Source organism: Oncorhynchus nerka, linkage group LG9b (genome assembly GCF_034236695.1).
Source record: "Oncorhynchus nerka isolate Pitt River linkage group LG9b, Oner_Uvic_2.0, whole genome shotgun sequence".
Lineage (NCBI taxonomy): Eukaryota > Metazoa > Chordata > Actinopteri > Salmoniformes > Salmonidae > Oncorhynchus > Oncorhynchus nerka.
The window spans coordinates 46345252-46371503 of record NC_088424.1 but is presented as its reverse complement, the minus strand read 5'-3'; the positions used below and the strand labels follow the sequence as shown (position 1 = coordinate 46371503).

Genomic DNA, 26252 nt, shown 5'->3' with positions numbered 1-26252 from the left:
TGATTCATGTTCTCCTGTGTGCAGAAAAAACTAACCCACACTGTGAATGTTTGTATGTTTCTAGGACAGCCAATCAGTAAAATCTAAGGTCACATCACATAGAGTTAACTACAGATGTAGGATCTTAATTGGAGCCAGTTTGCTACAGAAGGAAAATAATCCTGCAGCAACAGGAAATTATAATTTTTTTGTCGATAATAATTAATGGACATTTTTGTAGGGGTTGATATTTTTTTAGTAAGGGAAAGATCAAGTCTGAAATCTCAAAGTGGAAATTAAAAACTTTTTAAACCTCCAATACACTACAAATTTGACATTTCTTTCATTGCTAGAAAGTTCTCATGTAACAGGGTGATCAAATTAATATCCTACATCTGTACATGGGCCAGTGTCTTGCCACATAACTTTAATAACCAACAACAAGCTCTCACAGCCTCAGAATTAGACGTTCATACATGTTTTTTCCAAACGTCACATTTCATGGTGTGTTTTAAGATTAAGTTTAGCCATCAACTCTGAATGTTTAAGGTTAGGTTTCAGTTTAGGCATTAACTAAAAAGTTTGAGATAAGGCTTAAACCAAAAATCTCAAAAATGACTTTCTATCGATGGATTCAAACCTTTTGGTATCAGAGGCAGACGCTGTTAAATAACCCATTAAATGCTTCATAAAACACTGGCTGATGCTATTGATACTATTATTTTGTTTCATATCTCAGTAAAAATGGAGTATTTTAGCTCTCACACCGAAGTCGAGAAAGCAGAGAATTGTCAACAGGGAAGAAATGCACCTGCAATCACTTTTTAATCCACGTTCATCGTCTGAAAAGGCCATTTGCGAGTTGCCCCTTGCCTTATTACCCCGAGGATCTCTTTGTGTTGGAATCAACAGAATGTGTACAATGGAAGAAACTGCATCTAAATTAAAATGATAATGAATACTAAATTACTTTAAAAATATATATATATAAATAAGGCAGGGGAATAGTCAGTGTGTGCATCCCAAATGACCCCCTTATTCCCTACATGGACCTTATGGGCCCTGGTCAGAAGTAGTGCACTACGTAATGAATTGGGTGCCATTGGTAGTGCACTACGTAATGAATTGGGTGCCATTGGTAGTGCATTACAGACGCAACCAGTAAGTGTTGTCACCCACGTGTGGTATGACATCGCATCACCAAGCTTCGGGATGCTTGACACAATTGTGGATAAATTCTAACCCCCCCCCCCTCCCCTCCTCCACCCCCCCTCCTCCCCGTTCAAGAATAACATTTCTCTATTCTATCACAAACTGTATGATCACATACCAGATCATACTTCATATAAAGCTTACCTAATAACAATGGTAATTATGACTTAATATACTGGGTGTTAATAGGCATTATACAGTTGGGACGGTTCAATGGTAATTATGACTTAATATACTGGGTGTTAATAGGCAATATACAGTTGGGACGGTTCAATGGTAATTATGACTTAATATACTGGGTGTTAATAGGCATTATACAGTTGGGATGGTTCAATGGTAATTATGACTTAATATACTGGGTGTTAATAGGCAATATACAGTTGGGATGGTTCAATGGTAATTATGACTTAATATACTGGGTGTTAATAGGCATTATACAGTTGGGATGGTTCAATGGTGTTTTAATATCATAAAAATACATCAATAGGAGTACTCTCCCACATGAAAACATACTGCAGTACTACAGTCTGCAAAAAACACTACTTTAATTGCTATAGTATATGTTGCAGTTTTCTTTTACTACAGTATTTAACACTATAGTTAACTGTAAATACTACAGTAAATACTACAGTGTGCAACAGCAAATACTACAGTAAATACTACAGTATACTACAGAAAACACTACAGTATATACTACAGTGTACTACATCAAATACTACAGTAAATACTACAGCACATACTACAGTAAATACTACAGCACATACTACAGTAAATACTACAGCAAATACTACAGTAAATACTACAGCAAATACTACAGTAAATACTACAGTGTACTACAGCAAATACTACAGCAAATACTACAGTATATACTACAGTGTACTACAGCAAATACTACAGCAAATACTACAGTATATACTACAGTGTACTACAGCAAATACTACAGTGTACTACAGCAAACACTACAGTAAATACTACACTAAATTCAGCGAAAACACTACAATGAAAAATACTATGCACTACATAATTTATTTGGTCAGTATCCATCATCAGAATGTCTCTATTAAAGAAAACACTGTACGAGGATAACATCTCTGCAGATAAATTGTTGATGAGAATCTATTGCGTTTCAAAGCTACTCAAGGCACCCAGTAGACTAAAAACAGAGGCGCAACATGGCTTACATCTTCTAACTACAGGATCCGACTGGGTTGAACGTTTGTCTGAATGAATCTAATACATAGCTTGTAAAAGCCATGAGAAGATGTACTGTTTATAAGACCTAATAGGGACGTACAGGTTCCGTGGTGAAACTCTTTATAGGTGGTACATAGTAAAGTACTGATTGATACAACTTATAGATGACTAACAGACATGTACAAATACCAAATACTGTAATGTAACTGGTATAACGCACGCACACACACACACACACGCACGCACACGCACGCACACAGGCACGCACACGCACACACACACACACACGCTAAACTACTGAATTTACCTGTTGTCATGTTTTCTAACTGGGCCATGCACGTCTCTCTCTCCTTGTCCATCTCCAGCATGATGTCACATATCTGAATGGACAGCATCTGTGGGGAAGACGTACGTCAGGGTGACATAGAAGAGGGAACCATGAGACCTGAAGACTTTGTGTTACAGTAGTTCCTTTAGCCAGAACATCTTCCTAAGACAGCCTGCATAGCAACGGCTTGCTATCTCAGGAGGACATTTTGGCTACCTGATCTTATAGGCCAAGGTTTTAGTTGAACGGGCAAAACCAAACACAGTCTTGTGACACAAAGGAGACCCGAGTGTGCCTGGGTTTGCCTGGGTCTGCCTGGGTTTGCCTGGGTTTGCCTGGGTCTGTCAGCTAGTAAACAACTTCGTGTTGACCCTGTAATGCCCTTATCCAATGTAAATAGCTGAGATGTGATATCACATTTGACAAACGACTCGTGAATCATAACCACCACCAAACAGTTAACGCACCTCAATGGATGAATTATGAAAAGCTCAAAGCAAAAAGAAACGTATCCATCACCTCCGGAGAATGAAAGTACCGACTGGTCGTCTGAACTCAATCTGAAGAGACGCATGAAGATGTCAGACAAACACATTGTGAACTTCAATCAAACCTTTGATGTTTGACTTACATTATATTTCTTGGGAAAAGCCGTAAGGCTGAAAATCAAGTCTCTGATAAATCCCCTCCTCCTTGTTTTTTTTGCCTATAGTATGTAGCCCTATGATAAATAACATATTCCTCAGTCTTCAAAACAACATGAATTTCACATGATCGCAAGTGAAATTGTTTTTAAAAAATAAACATGTTTTCATTTGATCACGTGATCTTATGTGAAGTTAATCTGATAACGTGACAACATCTAAAGCGACATGTGAACATAAAACTAAACATGAAAACGTGATCATATGTGAAGTGTTCCAAAAAAAACAAGTTTTCACCTGATTTCACATGTGAAATTTCAAGTGAAATCATGTGACATTTTCCGCTTGTGAAATCATGTGGGAGGGTTTTTCTATAAGGAGTGTTTTCTGGGAAAAACTAAGTCATGGATCATCGTCAGCCATCACCTTAGCTACTTCCATCTGTGGCCAATTTCACTCTTGGCATCATTGACTTTTTAAATGTTTTATCAGAGATACTCCATTCCAACAGAGTGAAGAGCCAGGACCCCATCAGAATATATTTCAACAGACCCCCACTATAATAAATATGTTTCAGTAGATTAGACGAACTGACTTGTTGGAAAGGTTGCATCCTATGACGGTGCCACGTTGAGTCATTGAGCTTTCAGTAAGGGCCATACTACTGCCAATGTTTGTCTATGGGGATTGCATGGCGGTGTCCTCAATTTTACACACCTGTCAGCAACGGGTGTGGCTGAAATAGCTGAATCCACTAATTTACAGGGGTGTCAATGTAGAGAACCAGTAAAAAGTTTGGACACGCCTCCTCATTCAAGGATCTTTCTTTCTTTTTTTACAATTTTCTACATTGTAGAATAATAGTGAAGACATAAAAAACTATGAAATAACACACATGGAATAATGTAGTAACCAAAGTGTTAAACTAATAAAAGTATATTTGAGATTTGAGTATAAATAACAAATAAAAATATATTTGAGATTCTTCAAAGTAGCCACCCTTGACAGTTTTGCACACACTTGGCATTCTCTCAACCAGCTTCACCAGGAATGCTTTTCCAACAGTCTTGAAGGAGTTCCCACATATGCTGAACATTTGTTGGCTGCTTTTCCTTCACTCTGTGGTCCAACTCATCCCAAACCATCTCAATTGGGTTGAGGTCGGGTGATTATGGAGGCCAGGTCATCTAATGCAGCACTCCATCACTCTCCTTCTTGGTGAAATAGAACCCACAAAGCCTAGAGGTGTGTTGGGTCATTTTTCTGCAAAAAAAATGATTGTCCCATTAAGCGCAAACCAGATGGGATGGAGTATTGCTGCAGAATGCTGTGGTAGCCATGCTGGTTAAGTGTGCCTTGAATTCTAAATAAATCACTGACAGTGTCATAAGCAAAGCACCCCCACACAATCACACCTCCTCCTCCATGCTTCACGGTGGAAACTACACATGATGAGATCATCTGTTCACCTACTCTGCGTCCCACGAAGACACGGCAGTTGGAACCAAAAATCTCAACATTTGGACTCATCAGACCAAAGGACTGATTTCCACCGGTCTAATGTCCATTGCTTGTGTTTCTTGGCACAAGCAAATCTCTTCTTATTATTGGTGTCCTTTAGTAGTGGTTTCTTTGCAGCAATTCGACCATGAAGGCCTGATTCACGCAGTCTCCTCTGAACAGTTGATGTTGAGATGTGTCTGTTACTTGAGGGTGCAATTTCTGGGGCTGGTAACTCTAATGAATGCATCCTCTGCAGCAGAGTGAATAATGATGTACTGTCATTTCCCTTTGCTTATTTGAGCTGGTCTTTTACCAAATAGGACTATCTTCTGTATACCACCCCTACTATCTTCTGTATACCACCACTACTATCTTCTGTACACCACCCCTACTATCTTCTATCTTCTGTACACCACCCCTTAGATCTTCTGTATACCACCCCTACTATCTTCTGTATACCACCCCTACTATCTTCTGTACACCACCCCTACTATCTTCTGTATACCACCCCTACTATATTCTGTATACCACCACTACTATCTTCTGTATACCACCCCTACTATCTTCTGTATACCACCCCTACTATCTTCTGAACACCACCCCTACTATCTTCTGTACACCACCCCTACTATCTTCTGTATACCACCCCTACTATCTTCTGTACACCACCCCTACTATATTCTGTACACCACCCCTACTATCTTCTGTATACCACCCCTACTATCTTCTGTATACCACCCCTACTATCTTCTGTACACCACCCCTACTATCTTCTGTACACCACCCCTACTATCTTCTGTATACCACCCCTACTATCTTCTGTATACCACCCCTACTATCTTCTGTATACCACCCTACTATCTTCTGTATACCACCCCTACTATCTCCTGTACACCACCCCTACTATCTTCTGTACACCACCCTACTATCTTCTGTATACCACCCCTACTATCTTCTGTATACCACCCCTACTATCTTCTGTATACCACCCCTACTATCTTCTGAACACCACCCCTACTATCTTCTGTATACCACCCCTACTATCTTCTGTATACCACCCCTACTATCTTCTGTACACCACCCCTACTATCTTCTGTACACCACCCCTACTATCTTCTGTATACCACCCCTACTATCTTCTGTACACCACCCCTACTATCTTCTGTACACCACCCCTACTATCTTATGTATACCACCCCTACTATCTTCTGTACACCACCCCTACAATATTCTGTACACCACCCCTACTATATTCTGTATACCACCCCTACTATCTCCTGTACACCACCCCTACTATCTTCTGTATACCACCCCTACCTTGTCACAACATAACTGATTGGCTCAAACGCACTGAGAAGGAAATAAATTCCACAAATGTACTTTTAACAAGGCACACCTGTTAATTGGAATGCATGCCAGGTGATTACCTCATGTAGCTGGTTGAGAGAATACCAAAAGTGTGCAACGCTGTCATCAAAGCAAAGGGTGGCTACTTTGAAAAATCTCAAATATATGTTGATTACTACATGATTCCACATTGAACCAGCTAGCAATTCGTTTCTCAGCTACAGTTTGACTTGTGTCCTGTCTGACAGTGAAATGTAGCTAGCTCTTACTATAGCTTGCTACTACAATGTGTTTATAGTAGACCCCACTATAACAATGTGTTTATAGTAGACCCCACTATTACAATGTGTTTATAGTAGACCCCACTATTACAATGTGTTTATAGTAGACCCCACTATAATAACAATGTGTTTATAGTAGACCCCACTATAACAATGTGTTTATAGTAGACCCCACTTTTACAATGTGTTTATAGTAGACCCCACTATTACAATGTGTTTATAGTAGACCCCACTATAACAATGTGTTTATAGTAGACCCCACTATTACAATGTGTTTATAGTAGACCCCACTATTACAATGTGTTTATAGTAGACCCCACTATAACAATGTGTTTATAGTAGACCCCACTATAACAATGTGTTTATAGTAGACCCCACTATTACAATGTGTTTATAGTAGACCCCACTATTACAATGTGTTTATAGTAGACCCCACTATAACAATGTGTTTATAGTAGACCCCACTATAACAATGTGTTTATAGTAGACCCCACTATAACAATGTGTTTATAGTAGACCCCACTATAACAATGTGTTTATAGTAGACCCCACTATTACAATGTGTTTATAGTAGACCCCACTATAACAATGTGTTTATAGTAGACCCCACTATAACAATGTGTTTATAGTAGACCCCACTATAACAATGTGTTTATAGTAGACCCCACTATTACAACGTTTCAGTGGACCCCACTATAACAATGTGTTTATAGTAGACCCCACTATTACAACGTTTCAGTGGACCCCACTATTACAATGTGTTTATAGTAGACCCCACTATTACAATGTGTTTATAGTAGACCCCACTATTACAACGTTTCAGTAGACCCCACTATTACAATGTGTTTATAGTAGACCCCACTATTACAATGTGTTTATAGTAGACCCCACTATTACAATGTGTTTATAGTAGACCCCACTATTACAATGTGTTTATAGTAGACCCCACTATTACAATGTGTTTATAGTAGACCCCACTATTACAATGTGTTTATAGTAGACCCCACTATTACAATGTGTTTATAGTAGACCCCACTATTACAACGTTTCAGTGGACCTCACCGCTAAATCAGACCCCACCAGAGTCCTCCAGCGGTTTATCGGATTTATAGCCATTACTTTGCTGGATGAGACTCTTCAGCTGTGACATTAATCAAATATACATGACCGGGCTGTTTTTAGAACCAGCCCATATGGCTGGAGGTCCCTCGGACAGACTCCCACAAGGAGACTACTGGAGTTTGAAGCAGTGTGATTTAAATCCTCCATAGAGACCCTCTAGTCTATTCTCTCTCCCCCATTAAGAGGTGGAGGCAGACAGTGTGATTGTAGTGTTGGTGCTTGAGGTGATGGAGGATAAAATGGCATAGTATTCCCTTTATAGTGCACTACTTTTGACCAGGACCCATTAGGGCACAATGTAGGGGACATAGTGAATAGAGTGCCATTTTGGACACATATCCATGTTCTCCCTCCCATTAAGAGGTTGAAGTTGAGGCAGTCAGTTTGTTGTTAGTTGTGACAGCCAGAAGTGATGGAGGAGCTCCATGATGGAACTTCTAACTAACACAGCAGTGACATCCTCTGTCTCTCTCTCTCTCTCTCTCCCTCCCTCTCTATGTCTCTCTCTCTCTCTCTCTCTCTCTCTCTCTCTCTCTCTCTCTCTCTGTATCATGAGTCACTTGTTAACTAATTGTGAAGATAATTAGTGTGTCCTTCATCTGAATTGATAACATCAAGAGTAATTACACTGTAAATGGGTTACTGTGAATTTGATAGTGGCTTACAGGCAGCTCGGTGCCTAGTAGAAATCAGTACACCTACTGTAATATAAATATGGTATCAAAGCAAGTACTGTGTAATGACACAGTACAATCAGTGGCAGCTCATCCATTAGGGCGATAGGGGCGGTGCCCCGTTTGTAATTGGTTGATAAAAGTGAGAGAGAAAAATAATCAAATAAAAAGAACATATATATTATAACATTCAAGGATTATGTTTAAGATGTCTTTAAAAGTGTGGTTAATTTGTATACATTTTACGGTTTACATTTTTTGTTTTGTTTTCAAAACAAGCTGTTCAGATACCTACTGCTTAGCCATCAGCAGCTCCTGGCATTCGGCCTGCCGTCCAGCGCTTGCCAGCTATTACATTGCTTGCTATTGGGGCGGTGGACTGCAGCAATGAGATTGCATCACATTATTTTCACAACATAAAAGAAAATGGACCATCCTGGGGTGTTGAAATGAACACACAGGCTCTATCAGGTATTAAACAGTTTGCGCTAAAGAGAAAATTGCAATGAATTTGTGAACAAATAATCATGACAGTGAGTGGGAGGGAGGGGGGAGGAGCTTACTAGCTCGCATGCCAATCAAGTCTAACTCAAATGACTGCCGAGCTCATCGTTCTTGTGACCAGGGTTGGGTAGATTAAATGTAATCTGGTACAGTTACTTGTCACCTGTCCAAAATTGTAAACACTAACGTGACTTGTAACGTACTTTACCGGATTACCCAAAGTCAGTAACGTAATCTGATTACGTAATCCTGATTATTACTTTTAGATAATTTACCCCTTAAGGAGGTGCAGGTTAGAGTTTTTTGTCATGAATCTTGCTGAGGCAGCTCTGACGAGTGGTCACTAGCTGGCACAGACACAAAGTCAGAAAATCTGATTTTAAACCTAACAATAACCTTCAAACTGCACTATGCAGAAATCGCTCCAGCATTTCCTGTTTGCAAAAATTCTAATAGTTTGCCTAATTTCACTTTATGTGACAAATCAAGCATGTATAGTGTGCAGAATCATTATACCATCTAAACCACTGTGAATATATTTTCTAAAACCAAAAATCTAGAATTTTCAGCTGTTTGAAGCTGGTGTACAAAGCTGAAAGTAACAGACAAAGTTTAAGAACGGGAATCATAGAAACTGGGATCTACCGCTTCTTCGATTTGCTTTCAATGAGAATGACAGATCTATTGAACCTTTATTTAACATGGCAAGTCAGTTAAGACCAAATTATTATTTTCAATGACAGCCTAGGAACAGTGGGTTCACTGCCTTGTTCAGGGGCAGAACAACAGATTTTTACTTTGTCAGCTCGGGGATTCGATCTTGCAACCTTTAGTTTACTCTTCCAACACTCTAACCACTAGGTTACCTGCCACCCCATCTATGACTCACATTTCTCTATGGTTTTGGTCAGGTCCCCAAAACAGTACGCCTAACCCTAACCCTGACCCTAACCCTGACCCTAACCCTGACCCTAACCCAAACGCTGAAATGATTTATACTGAAGTAACATTTAAAATCAAATACTTTTAGACTTTCACTCATTTAGTATTTTACTGGGTGACTTTCACTTTTACTTGAGTCGTTTTCTATTAAGGTGTCTTTACTTTTACTCAACTATGGCAATTGGGTACTTTTTCCACCACTGCTCATTGCTTTGAGAAAATAAACGCTGCTCTTGGAATGGCATGCTTTGCTTAAACTGCTGTTTAAGTCCATAAAAAATTGTGCAAGTTTGAGCATGTTTCCATTAGGCCTATGGAATTTGTTTATTTATTAAATCAGCACGAATTAGATTGAGCAATAAAAGCCCCAATCGTGGTCTTCTTAAATTAAACTTGTTTTTTGACAGGCTGGAGCACAATACCATTGGGGGAGTTTAGAAGGTAGGAACTTTAGGAAGGTAGGAGCACATTTTATATTGGCTGTCCACTGGGGCATATTCATTATGCCGATTCTGTTGCAAAGCTTTTCTTAAACGGAAGCAAACGGAACGAAACCGGGCGGGACCTACCTGAATTTGTCCAATAGAAACTCTTGTTTTGTTCTGTTTGCTTCCATTTGGTTCTTAAAACGGTAAACGGTTTCCTTAATGAATACACCGGTTATCTTAATGAATACACCAAAAACAATGTCGCAAAAACAATGATTGATAGGAAGCTTAAATTTATTGAATTCAACCATTATTTGGTTAAAATAAACATATGCATTTGTGAACAGCCATCCACAACAACCACAATCCGAAAGGCTCAAAAAACCTAAATGAGAGAGCTGCAGTATGATTCACATCAATGCGCTATGTAGAGCTCAATAATAAATTAAATCCATATCGCCCGTTGGCTACACCCCAGCTTGTCATCCTTACCTCCAAGCCTTTATTGAAGTTGGATAATCTTTGGATGCCGACAGCAGTCACACCATTGGAAGACATGTATTGAACTGTAGCCTTACAAAAGCCTATTCCTGCTCTTTTCCTGAGATCCATCAAACGCATTGGTGTGTGAGCATCATAGTGGTGGTCTCTGACTTGTGGTCAGCCTCGCTCAGACTGAAAACAATTCACTGCTGATTTGAATGTCAATGAGAACAAAAGAAATGGTGTCAAATATTTTTTTGAGCAAACATCTTTTCTGAATATAAAAGTAATCCTACAAGTAAACATCTAGTTTTTCTAAAGTATCTGTAATCTTATTACAATATTTTTGCTGGTAAAGTAACAGATTACAGTTGTTTGGTAATCCATTACATGCAAACCGTTACTCCCCAACCCTGATTGTGACATTATGCTAGTTAGCTATCCAACCTGGTCTCAGAGCATTGCGTATTATTCTGTAGGTAAATTCGAGACAATGCATTCAGTATGACATGTTACGGTTGGTACAGTTATATAAAACAGATGGTTACTTAAAGCATAAACGAAAGTAGGGTGGTTGGGTGGGCGTATAATGCGAACGTCTAGCAACCCAAATGTTGGGAATTCAAATCTCATCACGGCCAACTTTAGCATTTCAGCAGCTTTTAAACTACTTACTACATTTTAGCTACATTGAAACTACTTAGCATGTTAGCTAACCCCTCACCTAACCTTAACCCTTTAACCTAACTCTTGAACATAACCCCTAGCCTAGCTTAAAGTTAGCGAGCTAGCTAACATTAGTCACCTAGCTACAATTCATAATATATCCTACGTTTTGCAAATTCGTAACATATAATAGCAATAGTAATTCGTAACATATCATACATACAAAATAGGTGATGAACATCCACAAATTAATACGTAAGATATGATACTAAATCTCTCGGAGTCTCTCGGATTTCCATACAGAATGATACGAAATGCTCTGAGACTAGGTTGAGCTATCCACAGTTAGATCACATGTTGAAGCTGTGCTTGTTGTGTTTTTCCTGTGCTTGTGTCACCAATGTAATGAACATGCTGCTGCCTGCTCATTCCTATTATATCACTTTTGGTAATCAATACAGTGGCAGCATGTGCAGCAGAGGTGATTCTGTTTATACATACAAAACTGAAATAAGTGTATTTATGCTTTTGTTCAAATGCACAGACCAATTTACACTCAGTGGACCGTTTATTAGGTACACCACCCCATTCACGAAAATTGATTAGGGATGGGGGTGTGAGAATGTGGGTCTGGGCAGGTGAGATGTAGTCATTGTATTTGTGTATTTGTCTGTAAATTGTTGTTCGTATTTCTAAGCTTGTATGTATAATAAAATACAATTAAAAAATGTTTAAAAAGCAGGCATTGAGGCATTCAGTTACTGTTCGATTGAAAGTTCGAATGGGCAAAACGAGGGACCTAAGAGACTTTGAGCGTGGGATGATCGTCGGTGCCAGGTGAGCCGGATCCAGTATCTCAGAAACGGTCGCCTTCCTGGGCTTTTCAGGCACAACAATGGCTAAGGGTTTAAAGAGAATGGTGCGACAAACAAACAAAAATATCCAGTCAGCGGCAGTCCTGTGGGCGAAAACAGCCCGTTGATGAGAGTGGTCGAAGGAGAACGGCAAGAATCGTACAAGGCAACAGATAGGCCACAAACAGACAAATAACGGCGCAGTACAACAGTGGTGTGCAGAACGGCATCTCAGAACGACATCTCAGAACGACATCTCAGAACTCATCGATCCTTGTCACATATGGGCTGTGTGCAGCATTACGACCACAATGGGTTCCAAGACTATCGCATAAAAACAAGAAGAAACAGCTCTCTGGTCAGCCAACACATGGACAACACTGGACAATTGAGGAGTGGAAAAACACTGCCTGGTCTGACGACGGCAGAGCTGCGTGTCGGATCATGACCTGTTGCTTCATGCTGATGGCAGAGTCAGGATTTATGCATAAACAAAATGGCTCCATTCTGCCCGATGTCAACGGTACAGGCTGGTTGGAGGTGATGTAATGGTGTGGGGAATGTTTTCCTTGTACACGGTAGGTCTCTTGATATCAATTAAGCAATGATTGAACGCCATACCCTAAAGAATTCAGGCTATTGTGGAGGCAAAGGGTGGTCCGACCCGGTACCAGAAGGGTGTACCTAATATACTGACCACTGAGTGTATATGGATATTTTTATAAATAATAGGGACAATGTGCAACATTGAGATCAACATTTCAAAATGATTTGAAACAAAAAAATAAAACAGATTGTCATGCAGTTCTACATGTGTATAGTGGGGTCTAGAGGAATATATGCAAATTGTTCAATAACTCCACCTATACAACAGCACAGGTCTATTACTATACATCCTTTACAACAACACAGGTCTAGGACTATAAAACAACACAGGTCTAGGACTATACACCCTATACAACAACACAGGTATAGGACTATAAAACAACACAGGTCTAGGACTATACATCAACACAGGTCTAGGACTATACACCCTATACAACAACACAGGTCTAGGACTATACACCCTATACAACAACAACACAGGTCTAGGACTATATAACAACACAGGCCTAGGACTATACATCCTTTAAGCAGGGTTCATACAGACATTGGCAGGTCAAATTCAAGGACTTTCAGGGACTTTAAGCACTTAATTGTGATTTTTAAGGACCTCAATATTATACAATATGTAATATAATTTATATAATTGTACATATAAGGTGTACTATACACTGAGTGTACAAAACATTAAGAACACCTGCTCTTTCCACGACAGAGACTGACCAGGTGAATCCAGGTGAAAGCTATGATCCCTTATCCAATCAGTGTAGACGAAGCGGAGGAGACGGGTTAAATAAGTATTTTTATGCCTTGAGGTAATTGAGATATGGATTTTGTATGCGTGCCATTCAGAGTGTGAATGGGCAAGACGACATATGTAAGTGCATTTGAACGGGGTTTGTAAGTAGGTGCCAGAAGCACTGGTTTGTGTCAAGAACTGCAACACTGCTGGGTTTTTCCACACTCAACAGTTTACCGTGTGCATCAAGAATGGTCCACCACCCAAAGGACATCCATCCAACTTGACACAACTGTGGGAAGCATTGGAGTCAACATGGGCCAGTATCCCTGTGGAACGCTTTCAACACCTTGTATAGTCCATGCCCCAATGAATTGACGCTGATATAAAGGGCAAAATGGGGTGCAACTTAATATTAGGAGGGTGTTCCTAATGTTTTGTACACTCAATGTAGACCCCCCCTCCCTCAAAAAACCATGACAACACATTGATATTCAAATTATTATTACATTCTAAAATATGTGAGACTAATGTGGCCATTGCCTCACTAAATAAATTGGACGCATGGCTATTTTTTTTGTATCCTATGTGGTCGACGCAGGCACACAAAAGCCATTAATAGAGGTAGCATTAATCTCTCCAGTTGAATCACACCATCGCTGTTTTATTAATGAGAAAGTTACCCCCCCCCAAAAAAAAAAAATCAGGTTCCTTTTCATAATGGAAGGATTTGCATGGAAAGCCAAGTCGAAGACAACATTTAGATACTGTCGTCCTCATAAAAACAGCAACGTGGTTTTACCACAACGGAGTAGCTTAACACCCTTCAAATGAAGCGACGGGAAACAAACAAAACTGGTCACATATCTCACCAAAAAAGAAAAAATGAAATCAAAGATAATTATAAGGGAGCAGGAGAACTTATAAATTGGCTACAATAATTACAATGATTTTTCAAGCACCAAATTGAGGAAATGTCTGATTTTCAAGGTAGGACCTTATTCCAGTACTGAGCTCCAGTACTGAGCTCCAAGTTTTTAAGTAGGGTATTTCAAGTCCCTTGTTTTGTTTAAAATAGCCGGTGTAACATGGAAAAGAAAATGTATTTGTCATGTTTTTTTTAATTTACTAGATCATATTGTCAATAAAGGCGTCCGCATGCTTCAGTTCAGCTGAACCGAACGAGAGCGCTTGCATACTCCCTTAAAATACCTACGCTTTAACATGTTTGTCCATTTTGAGACGCCGTAGCCGGTATACACTTCCTCAAAATATTCAAAATTAATCTAAGATAGCTCATATTTTTTTTGCAGAGATCTTACTGTGACTAAGATGTTTGGTGCAGTATTTCTAAATAATAATAAAAAAAATGTGCATGAAAATGAGTTGTCTCTCGTTGAATGTCAACAAAGACTTTATGGAAGATTCCGTACTGTTGACCAATCACCGACTTCGGCTTGCCTCCAGAAAAAAAACGTGTGTGCCCGAACAACCGATAAAACCCTCACCGAAGTCCAAAAGGAACAAAAACATCACAAAATGTTGTCATAATATCTGCACAAACTCTTCCAAACTGTTTCGGCTGGGAAGCACGCGGACGCCTTAAACCCACTAGGCTATCTATAATGAATAGGAATAGCGCTGGGTGTTGCACAATAGTCTGTCCTACACAATTGCACACAGTATATTCGGTGTACAATCCGAGGCACAAAAAATATATGAAAACAGAAACACATTACCTTGATGCTTTCTCTGTTAAATCTAAGGAGACCCTGCAGACAACAACAGATGATCAACATCAATTCTCTAGTGATATTAGATCCAATGTGGCACAACTGTCTTCACCTGCATAACAAATGAGACACCAAAATATTCTTGACATTCCTCACAAACACCTTTTTTTCCCCCAGCTCTTGGGCTGTTGTTGCATAGCATGCGTTATCACAACAGCTGTTCGTCACTTGACCGTCATTCATAAAATTCCTTCCTGGATCAGATGAAAATATCACGGCGTAACTAATCAGCTGGACACCAAATGCGCAGCCAACAAGTATTATACATAATTATTGAAGAACCCCGTTAATGACAGTATCGATTTAGATTTTAAGTATCAAGGTAAGGTGACTCTTCCAGTGACAAGCTTTCGATTGTGCAATTACCATTTTTATTTAGGATTTGTGTGCCCATGAAAACAGTTTTCACCCCGTAACATAAGGAGAAAGGAAATGTTACATAGTTAACACTGTATTTGTGAGATCTCTATACCAAAAACTGTCCAACAGCTTGATCCAGGATTCTTACAGGGTTCAATGTCTAATTTAACTGATTCATGCTTTATATACTGTATGATATAACAATTTACACTGCCATAAATGCCAAGAACAAAAAAGTAACGTTTTATGTCACACGATTTTAGACAAATCCGTCAAAACCCCGCCCATGATAATGGGTTAAACATTTTAAATAAACACTGAATTTTATTGGATATAGCTGTAACAAGTTATCCAGAGTAGGAAATTCTCACTGATACCCTAGTTTATAGAAACACATCTTCCCAAAGAAACAACCAGTAATTTGAAAACTTGGGTTAATAATTCTGTTGTGCTGCTTTGTTGAAAATATGACAACCCCCATTTGCATTGATGTGGCACTATAACCACATAGGAGTTAAATTAGTACAGCATTCTCATTCACGGGTTCAACAAATATAGCCGCTTACAAGGCACGACTCAAAATATGTTAATGAGTCATAAACAACAATACCATGCAGCCACTAGTGGTCAAAAGGTTTTTGGAGCTCCTAAAATACGGTACAGTACTGTATTCTGTGGGTTGGAATTACAGTACCATACACAATACATCAATTATTTCCCCGCCCACAACATTTCCCACAATGCACCATAAATTACACTATGCTGCAGTAAAACGTTTCAGAGGATTTTACTGTTGATAATACAAAAGAATTACTGTATAATTGACCGTTTTCCGTAACACTGTGTAGCAGAACAAATGTGCAAGGTTTACGGTAACATTGCAAAGACAAGATGTTTAAATTTCTCTAGACGTCATTGTCACCACCGCCATTCTCCTCTTCGTATTCCTTCGCATCGTCGTCAAGGTATAGGATGATGCGTTACATTGCTTTGAGAAAAGCCCTCAGACTCATCTAGGAAATATGGCCAGTGGGTGGTTTGAAATGTTATTTCAAGGGAAGCCAGCAATCAGAGAAAGAGCTGCGTTATTCTGACAGGCATCCTGGTGTGAATTAATAGCATCCCTCCGTAGGTTGAAGACAATAGTAACAAGGTCACTGATGCTGACTGGACAAACAGAACAACCTGAACTACAGAGCAGGCAGACAACATGGAGGCTGTTGCCATGGTGTCTTATTGCAAGTAAGAAAAAGTCATCACTGCTTTATTTCACAGGAAATGGAGAGAAACCAACCATCAAATAACTGACATTAATAACTATTTCACTTGTTTGATATCCATCAACTTATGAAAAATATCAAATAAAGCCTAACTTCCGTAACACTCCTCAACTCGAAGAAAAGTGTAGTTTAAACGCCAGTGTACACTTTTTATTTTTTAGGTGTGTGCATATTCAGCTCAGAAATCAAAATATTAGGTTCAATATCAAAATTCAGTTTCATAAATCAATATTGGTTCAAATATGAAATACTGCAGAATGTCTTATGTATCAGGGTGCCTTGTGTTGGAATGTAGGCAGGATGCTGTCTAAAAATCCCATACCAGGTGAAAAGGGATGGTACTGTAGGTATAGCAGCATATTGTCGCCTCACATCTGGGGCCCTGTAAACCTGGGGGCCTGTAAACCTGGGGGCCTGTAAACCTGGGGGCCTGTAGACCTGGGTCCCTGTATAGCTGGGGCCCTGTAAACCTGGGGGCCTGTAGACCTGAGGCCCTGTAGACCTGGGTCCCTGTAGACATGGGGCCCTGTATAGCTGGGGCCCTGTTGACCTGGGGCCCTGTATAGTTGGGGCCCTGTATAGTTGGGGCCCTGTAGACCTGGGGCCCTGTATAGCTGGGGCCCTGTAGACCTGGGGCCCTGTATAGCTGGGGCCCTGTAAACCTGGGGCCCTGTAGACCTGGGGCCCTGTATAGCTCGGGCCCTGTAGACCTATTTTATTAGAATCCCCATTACCTGCTTCTAAAGCAGCAGCTACTCTTCCTGGGGACCACAAAACATTTAACATGACATAATACAGGACAGTAATACATTATAGTCTCGCCAATAGTATGCATTGTTTTAAGCTCAATTTTAAATATCCCTACCATCTTATCTAAGCCAATATGACACCGGTGTCAATTTGATTGGAGGTACACAACACACTCCCCACCTCTCGTTGTGATCCGTCCAGACGTTACCGAGAACCACTATACAATTTTTTGGGACAGGGTTGGTAGCATTTTTTACTCAAATTCTAGACTAGATAAACTGACCATCGAACTTAGATCCTAATTAATACATTTGCAGGTGCAACAGTTTTGATTAAATTCATAAATTTAACGCTCTCACATGCACATTTATGCCCAATAAAAACCAACGATGGGCTACCTTTTTGTAGCATTTCTAACAAATCTAAACATCTTTTCAGCCGAATCTCAGAGTTCTAAAACTGAGTGCAACTTGGTTGCAGCGCAACAGTAGGAGCTAGCTAGTAACTAGCCCAGCTTACACCAGTTGAATGAGAATCAGAACGAAGTTAGCTAGCTAGTAGAAGGCTAGCATCTGTAGCTAGCTACAGCTTACACCAGTTGAATGAGAAGCAGCATGGAAGTTAGTTAGCTAGTAGAAGGCTAGCATCTGTAGCTAGCTACAGCTTACACCAGATGAATGAGAAGCAGAATTGAAGTTAGCTACCTAGTAGAAGGCTAGCAGCTGTAGCTAGCTACAGCTTACACCAGTTGAATGAGAAGCAGAATTGAAGTTAGCTACCTAGTAGAAGGCTAGCAGCTGTAGCTAGCTACAGCTTACACCAGTTGAATGAGAAGCAGCATGGAAGTTAGTTAGCTAGTAGAAGGCTAGCATCTGTAGCTAGCTACAGCTTACACCAGTTGAATGAGAAGCAGAATGGAAGTTAGCTAGCTAGTTAGGTATATTTTGCTATGGAAGGTTTTTTATATGGCTGTCATCTGTGTACAGCGCTGACCTGGAATCTGAACTGACCTGGAATCTGAACTGACCTGGAATCTGAACTGACCTGGAATCTGAACTGACCTGGAATCAGAACTGACCTGGAATCTGAACTGACCTGGAATCTGAACTGACCTGGAATCTGAACTGACCTGGAATCAGAACTGACCTGGAATCAGAACTGACCTGGAATCTGAACTGACCTGGAATCAGAACAAATACAGTGCCGTGAAAAATACCCCCTTCAGGATTTACTCTATTTTTGCATATGTTTAATACTGAATATTATCAGACCTTCAACCAAAGCCTGATATTAAATAAAGGGAACCTGAGTGAATAAATAACACGACAATTACATACTTATTTCATTTATTTAATTAACAAAGTAATGCGATATCCAATTGGTCGAACGCCTCCCCTGTGTGAAAAAGTAATTGCCCCGTTACACTCAATAACTGGTTGTGCCACCTTTACCTGCGATGACTGCAGCAGTGTTTGGTTTTCACCAAGCATAATGTGACCCATTTCATCCCCAAAAAGTTATACTTTTGACCCATCTAGCCATAGAGCATTCTTCCAAGAGTCTTGATGATCATCCAGGTGTTTCCAGATGCTTGTTTCGCAAACTTGAGTCAACTTTTTGGACGAGATGGGTCCCATTATGTCTGCAGAAAACCAAACATTGCATTCCACAGTAAGAACCTCATACCCAACGGTCAAGCATGGTAGTGGTGGTGGTAATGTGATAGTTTGGGAATGCTTTGCTGCCTCAGGACTTGAACGACTTGCCTTAATAGAAGGAACCATGAATTCTGCTCTGTGTCAGAGAATTCTACAGGAGAATGTCAGGCCATCCGTCTGTGAGCTGAAGCTGAAGTGTAGCTGGGTCATGCAGCAAGACGTTGATCTCTTAAAAGAGCCTTTGGGTTCGTTGGGCATCGTTGAGTGGCAAGGGACAGAGAGGGTGACATGTAATTGTACTAGCACGTATTGCTACTACGAAGGAGAGAACAGTGGAGAGACCACATCTCAAACTCTCAAGGAAGACGTCATCCATCAGATACACGCCATCCCTACAGTACAATTACATGTGATAAGTTGCACATGTTGTAAACTATTTTTTTTCTCCTTTTCAGGCGCCGCTTTCTGACATTTGTGAAGTAAAATTTAAATTAAAAAAACGTGTCGAGCTGACAAACGACTTAGGTTTCTTCATGTAAACACCATCCACCACACACTATCAGTAGCACTTATGTATGTTCTGTTCCAAATCTGTGAGTACTCCCATCTGTTTTCATATTTATACTGCCATTTATAAATGTGGGAATGTGTGCTCTTTTACTGAAGTTGGAAATCTGTGTACATCATTACTAAGAACATTTGTGGCTGAAAGATTCAAGAGCCAGATTCGTAAATATCTATTCTTAAAAGTGTAATTTTGTCTAATTGTGTTTCTTTTTCTTTTTTTTTCTAAACAAATTTTACTCCCTTTTTCTCCCCAATTTCGTGGTATCCAATTGTTAGTAGCTACTATCTTGTCTCATCACTACAACTCCCGTACGGGCTCGGGAGAGAGGAAGGTCAAAAGTCATGCGTCCTCCGATACACAACCCAACCAAGCCGCACTGCTTCTTAACACAGCGCGCATCCAACCCGGAAGCCAGCCGCACCAATGTGTCGGAGGAAACACCTTATACCTAGCGACCTGGTCAGCGTGCACTGCACCCGGCCCGCCACAGGAGTCGCTGGTGCGCGATGAGACAAGGATATCCCTACCGGCCAAACCCTCCCTAACCCAGACGACGCTAGGCCAATTATGCGTCACCCCATGGACCTCCTGATCGCGGCCGGTTGCGACAGAGCCTGGGCGCGAACAAAGAGTCTCTGGTGGCACAGCCCTTAACTACTGCGCCACCCGGGAGGCCCGACTTTGTGTTTCTTAGTAGTTTGTCATTTGTCACAGTGTTTCTATCAGGAGTTACCAAAATTGCTATTGACTAGCCACAGGGTTATGAAGGCCTTTTTGTTCAAGCCCAGTGCTACCACACCTGATTCTACCACTCAGCTGTTCATCGAGACCTCAGCTATTCATCGAGACCTCAGCTGTTCATCGAGACCTCAGCTGTTCATCGAGACCTTGATAGTAAAACTGGGCTTGAACAAGAAAGCCTGCATAACCTTTAGGGTCGGGAATTGCCAGGGACCTCAACGATACGATATGTATTGCGATTCTCATGATTCTATACGTATTGTGAATCTCATGATTCTATATGTATTGCGAATCGATACTGTGGTTTTATTTCGATTCGATGTTCCAATTTGAGTTAGTTAACGACACCGGAGTGGACGGCTGCCGTTTTACGGACTCCTAACCAACTGTGCGATTTTGTTTGTTTTTTCCTATTGTTTGTAACTTATTTTGTACATAATGTTGCTGCTACCGTCTCTCATGACCAAAAAGAGCTTCTGGATATCAGGACAACCATTAGTCATCTAGAACTGGATGAAGATTTCTTTCTTGAATGCGAAGGATATACTGCTTCCCCGAGACTAGGACCAAATCCCTCTCATACGCGTAAAAGAAAACACGAAGCTATCGGGATCAGAGGTCGGAGTGCCTTGTGAGAATTTGACGGCAAGTGGCTAAACCGCCACTACCATCTGTCCTATTGGCCAACGTGCAATCACTGGAGAATAAAACTGGATGATCTATGATCAAGAATATCCTACCAACGGGACATTCAAAACTGTATGTTATGTTTCACTGAGTCATGGCTGAACGACGACACGGATATTATAGAGCTGGCTGGGTTTTCCATGCATCGGCAGGGCAGAGCAGCTACGTCTGTTAAGACGAGGGGCAGGGGTGTATGTCTATTTATCAATATCAGCTTTTGCGTGATGTCTAATGTTAAGGTATTCCTCTCCTGAGGTAGAGTACCTCATGATAAGCTCATCTGTATTATTCGTAGCTGTCTATTTACCACCACAAACCGATGCTGGCACTAGGACTGCATTCAACAAGTATAAGGCATTCAACAAGTATAAGGCCATAAGCAAACAGGAAAATGCTCACCCAGAAGCAGCACTCCTAGTGGCCGGGGACTTTAATGCAGGCCAACTTAAATTTGTTTTACGTCATTTCTACCAGCATGTCACATTGTGCAACCAGAGGGAAAAAAACTCGAGACCACCTTTACTCCACACACAGAGATGCATACAAAGTTCTCCCTCGCCCTCCATTTGGCAAATCTGACCATAATTCTATCCTCCTGATTCCTGTTTATAAGCAAAAACTAAAGCAGGAAGTACCAGTGACTCGCTCAATACGAAAGTGGTCAGATAACGTGATTGCTGCGCTACAGGACTGTTTTGCTAGCACAGACTGGAATATGTTCCAGGAGTAATCCAATGGCATTGAGGAGAATACCACCTCAGTCACCGGCTTCATCAATAAGTGCATCAATGACTTCGTCCCCACAGTGACCGTATGTAGATATCGCAACCAGAAGCCATGGGTTACAGGCAACATCCTCACCGAACTAAAGGCTGAAGCTGCCACTTTCAAGGAGCGGGACACTAATCCGGATGCTTAGAAGAAATCCCGCAATGCCCTCAGACGAACAGGCAAAGTGTCAATACAGGACTAAGATTTAATCCTACAACACTGGCTGTGACACTTGTTGAATGTGTCAGGGCTTGCAAACTATTACGGACGACAAAGAGCTACTCAGTGACGCGAGCCTACCAGGCAAGCTAGATGCCTTTTATGCTCGCTTCAAGGCAAGCAACACTGAAGTATGCATGAGACCACCAGCTGTTCCGGACGACTGTGTGATCACTCTCTCTGTAGTTGATGTGAGTAAGACCTTTAAACAGGTCAACATTCACAAGGCCGCGGGGCCAGACTGATTAATGGGACGTATACTCGGACCAACTGGCAAGTGTCTTCACTGACATTTTCAACCTCTCCCTGGCCGAGTTTGTAAAAGATACATGTTTCAAACAGACCACCATAATCCCTGTGCCCAAGATAGAGAAAGTAAGCTGCCTAAATGACTACCGCCTCATAGCACAGGTCGGTAGCCATGAAGTGCTTTGAAAGGCTGGTCATGGTTCACATCAACACCATCATCCCAGAAATCCTAGACCAACTCCAATTCGCATACCACCCCAACAGATCCACAGATGACATAATCTCAATACCACTCCACACTTACCTTTCCCACCTAGACAAAAGGAACACCTATGTGAGAATGCTGTTCATTGACTACAGCTCAGCATTCAACACCATAGTGCCCACAAAGCTCATCACTAAGCTAAGGACCCTGGGACTAAACACCTCCCTCTGCAACTAGATCCTGGTCTTCCTGACAGGCCGCCCCCAGGTGGTAAGTGTAGTTAACAACATATCTTCCACGCTGATCCTCAACGCAGGGGCCCCTCAGGGGTGTGTACTTAGTCCCCTCCTTTACTCCCTGTTCACCCACGACTGCATGGCCAAACATGACTCCAACACCATCATTAAGTTTGCTGATGACACAACAGCTTTAGGCTTGATTACCGACAACGATGAGACAGTCTATAGGGAGGAGGTCAGAGACCTGGCAGTGTGGTGCCAGGACAACAAGCTCTCCCGAAAATGTGAGCAAGACAAACAATCTGATTGTGGACTACAGAAAAAGAAGGGCTGAACAGGCCCCAATTAACTTTGACTGGGCTGTAGTGGAGCGTGTCGAGAGGTTCAAGTTCCTTGGTGTCCACATCACTAACAAACTATCATGGTCCAAACATACCAAGACAGTCGTGAAGAGGGCACGACAACACCTTTTTCCCCATCAAGAGACCGAAAAGATTTAGCATTGAGTCCCCAGATTCTTAAAAAGTTATACAGCTGCACCATTGAGAGTATCCTGACCGGTTTCACCACCACCTGTTATGGCAACTGCTGTGCATCCCACAGTAAGGCGCTACATAGGGTAGTGCGTACGACCCAGTACATCACTGGGGCCAAGCTTCTTGCCATCCAGGACCTATATACTCGGCGGTGTCAGAGGAAGACCCAAAATATTGTCCGAGACTCCAGTCACCCAAGTCATAGACTGTACTCTCTGCTACCGCACAGCAAGCGGTACCCAGTGCCAAATCTAGGACCAAAAGGCTCCTTAACAGCTTCTACTCCCAAGCCATAAGACTGACGAACAATTAATCAAATGGCCACCCGGACTATTTACATTGACCCCCCCCCCCCCCCGCGCCCTTTGTTTTTACACTGCTGCTACTCACTGTTTATTATCAATGCATTGTCACTTTACCCCCTACCCTACCCCCGCACGTTGACTCGGTACCGGCACCCCCTATTATATAGTATATATTTATTGTGTTACTTTTTATTAATAAAAAAAAAAACTTTAGTTAGTAAATATTTTCTTAACTCTATTTGTTGAACTGCATTGTTGGTTAAGGGCTTGTAAGTAGGCATTACACGGTAATGTCTACACTTGCTGTATTCAGTGCATGTGACAAATACAATTTTATTTGATGTCTGCTGCAGAGGGACAAGGAATGAGAGCCATGAGAAAACCAGATTTGTCATTGAATTAAAGTGCTCGAAACGAATTTGGCTCCCTTTAAAAAAAAAGTTTTAAAAAGATGGAGAACAAAGCTACAGTATGAAGGACAAATACTGGAGTTTTGGTGCAGGTACATTCAACTAGCGCAAAAAAATAATATATACAGTAATATATACAGTATCATCAAAAATAATATCCCAATATGTGTCCATCAATTATTTTGCCCATCGATAATAACCATGTAGCTTTTTCAAGAGCAATTGTGGCCATCCCTGAATTGTATGTACAAAGTTGACTATATCTGATAAAGTTTGATTGTAAATTGTCTATTTTGTAATAACTCACCATTGTTTACAGGTAACGTAGTACTAGACCTTCTGTAGACTTTAAAGTACATATTTATGTAAATAATTAACGGCTACATAGTAACTATTGTGTTTGTTTTCCAGGAGCTTTCTCCATGAGCTTTCTCTCTCCATGAGCTTTCTTTCTCCATGAGCTTTCTTTCTCCATGAGCTTTCTTTCTCCATGAGCTTTCTTTCTCCATGAACTTTCTTTCTCCATGAGCTTTCTTTCTCCATGAGCTTTCTTTCTCCATGAGCTTTCTCTCTCCATGAGCTTTCTCTCTCCATGAGCTCTCTCTCTCCATGAGCTTTCTCTCTCCATGAGCTTTCTTTCTCCATGAGCTTTCTCTCTCCATGAGCTTTCTCTCTCCATGAGCTTTCTTTCTCCATGAGCTTTCTCTCTCCATGAGCTTTCTCTCTCCATGAGCTTTCTTTCTCCATGAGCTTTCTTTCTCCATGAGCTTTCTTTCTCCATGAGCTTTCTCTCTCAATGAGCTTTCTTTCTCCATGAGCTTTCTTTCTCCAGGAGCTTTCTCTCTCCATGAGCTTTCTCTCTCCATGAGCTTTCTTTCTCCATGAGCTTTCTTTCTCCATGAGCTTTCTTTCTCCATGAGCTTTCTCTCTCCATGAGCTTTCTTTCTCCATGAGCTTTCTCTCTCCATGAGCTTTCTCTCTCCATGAGCTTTCTTTCTCCATGAGCTTTCTCTCTCCATGAGCTTTCTCTCTCCATGAGCTTTCTCTCTCCATGAGCTTTCTTTCTCCATGAGCTTTCTTTCTCCATGAGCTTTCTTTCTCCATGAGCTTTCTCTCTCCATGAGCTTTCTCTCTCCATGAGCTTTCTCTCTCCATGAGCTCTCTCTCTCCATGAGCTTTCTTTCTCCATGAGCTTTCTCTCTCCATGAGCTTTCTCTCTCCATGAGCTTTCTCTCTCCATGAGCTTTCTTTCTCCATGAGCTTTCTTTCTCCATGAGCTTTCTTTCTCCATGAGCTTTCTTTCTCCATGAGCTTTCTCTCTCCATGAGCTTTCTTTCTTCATGAGCTTTCTTTCTCCATGAGCTTTCTCTCTCCATGAGCTTTCTCTCTCCATGAGCTTTCTTTCTCCATGAGCTTTCTTTCTCCATGAGCTTTCTTTCTCCATGAGCTTTCTCTCTCCATGAGCTTTCTTTCTCCATGAGCTTTCTTTCTCCATGAGCTTTCTTTCTCCATGAGCTTTCTCTCTCCATGAGCTTTCTCTCTCCATGAGCTTTCTTTCTCCATGAGCTTTCTCTCTCCATGAGCTTTCTCTCTCCATGAGCTTTCTTTCTCCATGAGCTTTCTCTCTCCATGAGCTTTCTTTCTCCATGAGCTTTCTCTCTCCATGAGCTTTCTCTCTCCATGAGCTTTCTTTCTCCATGAGCTTTCTCTCTCCATGAGCTTTCTCTCTCCATGAGCTTTCTTTCTCCATGAGCTTTCTCTCTCCATGAGCTTTCTCTCTCCATGAGCTTTCTTTCTCCATGAGCTTTCTTTCTCCATGAGCTTTCTCTCTCCATGAGCTTTCTTTCTCCATGAGCTTTCTTTCTCCATGAGCTTTCTCTCTCCATGAGCTTTCTCTCTCCATGAGCTTTCTCTCTCCATGAGCTTTCTCTCTCCATGAGCTTTCTTTCTCCATGAGCTTTCTCTCCATGAGCTTTCT

General features: G+C 41.1%; 1 protein-coding gene across 2 annotated transcripts in view; it reads right to left on the bottom strand.

The window, feature by feature from the left end:
- Positions 1-26252, bottom strand: part of LOC115114039 (vasoactive intestinal polypeptide receptor) — a 126459-nt gene that overhangs the window by 85603 nt on the left and 14604 nt on the right. For both annotated transcript variants that reach the window (XR_010461836.1, XM_065013784.1), the window contains exon 2: positions 2693-2780. Coding sequence is in view for 1 of the 2 variants with exons in the window: in XM_065013784.1 (XP_064869856.1) it covers positions 2693-2780 (88 nt within the window). In the remaining variant the exon portion in view is untranslated. The remainder of the gene's footprint in view (positions 1-2692; positions 2781-26252) is intronic.